This window comes from Penaeus vannamei, chromosome 13, assembly GCF_042767895.1.
Source record: "Penaeus vannamei isolate JL-2024 chromosome 13, ASM4276789v1, whole genome shotgun sequence".
NCBI classification, from domain to species: Eukaryota; Metazoa; Arthropoda; class Malacostraca; order Decapoda; family Penaeidae; genus Penaeus; species Penaeus vannamei.
Genome location: NC_091561.1, coordinates 20,124,126 through 20,125,931, shown reverse-complemented (window position 1 = coordinate 20,125,931; position 1,806 = coordinate 20,124,126). Strand labels below are relative to the sequence as shown.

The window sequence follows — 1,806 nt, the reverse complement described above, 5'->3', positions numbered from 1 at the left end:
CCGCAGGAGTCTCTTGATGAATTCTCTCCACAGGGATACATAGCCGGCCATCACCACCAGCACCACCACGGTGGCGGCGGCGGCTGCTACAACTGTGGCTGCGGCGGGTGCGGCGGCTCCTGCGGATGGTGCGGTGGCTCCTACTACGGGAGGAGACGTCGTAGAAGCATTGCAGAGTTCGTGGAGGATGCAAAGGTGCTGGAGATGTACGCCAAGGTGAGGATCACTACTTACGCGCGCGTTGATGTCTCCGCGAGCAGTACAGGGGAAGAGAGAGGGAGGAAAGGAAGAAGGGGAGAGAAGGGAGATGAAACAAGACGAACAGATAGGCTGACGGGTAACAGTTTTGAGCGATCAATCGACAACTAGAAGGAGATGGAAAAAGTAATTCCTACAAAATATTATTTCATTTTCCAGTAAAATGTAGATTTATATGGCTGACCATTGAATTTATTTTCCAATTCCTTTCTCTCCCTTTCTTTTCGTTTCAGATCGCGGCCGAGGACAAGGACGAGTGCGGCCTCCGCCTGGTGTGCGAGCTGGCGCAGAAGGACCCGCGGGAGCTCGCCCAGGACGAGATTCAGATCCTTCTGCCGTACCGGTAAGTCGGGGCTGCTGCGATATGTGATAGGGATTGAGATGTTAACAAAACTTTAATTTTACGTGATATGCAAATGTAAGAATATTAATAAAATTGCTACCTCTCTCTTCTCCCATCTCGCATTGCATAGCTCATAACTCATATGGCATAACTCATGCCATAGCGAGGCGGAAACGAGCGAAGATATATTTATTCTTCGTACTCTCCCCGCATTCCTTTCCACTTCATTTTCCCTCACTTCTCTTCCCATTTCAAGGCATTTCTCCCCTTATCGTATTCTACCTGTCCCGCAGAGGCGCCGGCCCGAGCGACGGCAGCGTGTATGGCGCGTACGACGAGGCAGCGTGGCACGGCCAGGAGGGCCACAGCTGCGCCGCCAGCTACCCGCTCTGCGCCTTCGCCGCGCAGCAGGTCATGGATGAATACAGGAAATACTCCTCGAATAACACTGCTATCACTCTCGACTAAATCTGAGAGGGAAGTCATTACTCTTGATTGGTTATTCTTTCTCTGCAAGCTGAGCGAACAGATGCTTTGATAACGTCGACGCCAATGAAATCAGTGAGGAATTCAATAAAGAAGCTCTGCAGCACTATAAAGAATAACGACGATATTTTGTCTAGGACACAGTTTCTCATGTACAGTGATACCTCGCCCTGTTTCGGCAATTTGTTATACCATGCACTGTAACTAATGTTTCTTTGTTTACATTGGACAGCGTGTTAAATGACTTGTTACATAAACAATTAAAAAAAAATGACTGCATGATTTACCCAAGATCTTTGTTGCCCAGAAATATTAGAAAACACGAAATGGGAAGAAGGGAAGCATTGTTATAAAGATGAGGGATGGTGAAATAGAAAATGAAATAGATACAGAATAAAAGTATAGAAATTTACTTAACTTTTTTTCCCGTATCAAACAATTCCAAATGTAAGAGAGAGAGAGAGAGAGAGAGAAAGAGAGAGAGAGAGAGAGAGAGAGAGAGAGAGAGAGAGAGAGAGAGAGAGAGAGAGAGAGAGAGAGAGAGAGAGAGAGAGAGAGAGAGAGAGAGAGAGAGAGAGAGAGAGAGAGAGAGAGAGAGAGAGAGAGAGAGAGAGAGAGAGAGAGAGAGAGAGAGAGAGAGAGAGGGAGAGAGAGAGAGAGAGAGAGAGAGAGAGAGAGAGAGAGAGAGAGAGAGAGAGAGAGAGAGAGAGAGAGAGAGA

General features: G+C 47.3%; 1 protein-coding gene across 1 annotated transcript in view; it reads left to right on the top strand.

The window, feature by feature from the left end:
- The window catches only part of LOC113805690 (uncharacterized), a 3,206-nt gene extending 1,707 nt beyond the window's left edge, over nucleotides 1–1,499 (top strand). Inside the window, exons 3-5 of the mRNA XM_027356745.2 lie at nucleotides 34–216; nucleotides 492–601; nucleotides 895–1,499. Coding sequence (XP_027212546.2) covers nucleotides 34–216; nucleotides 492–601; nucleotides 895–1,069 — 468 coding nt within the window. The 3' untranslated portion in view covers nucleotides 1,070–1,499. The remainder of the gene's footprint in view (nucleotides 1–33; nucleotides 217–491; nucleotides 602–894) is intronic.
- The last annotated feature ends 307 nt before the right edge of the window (nucleotides 1,500–1,806 follow it).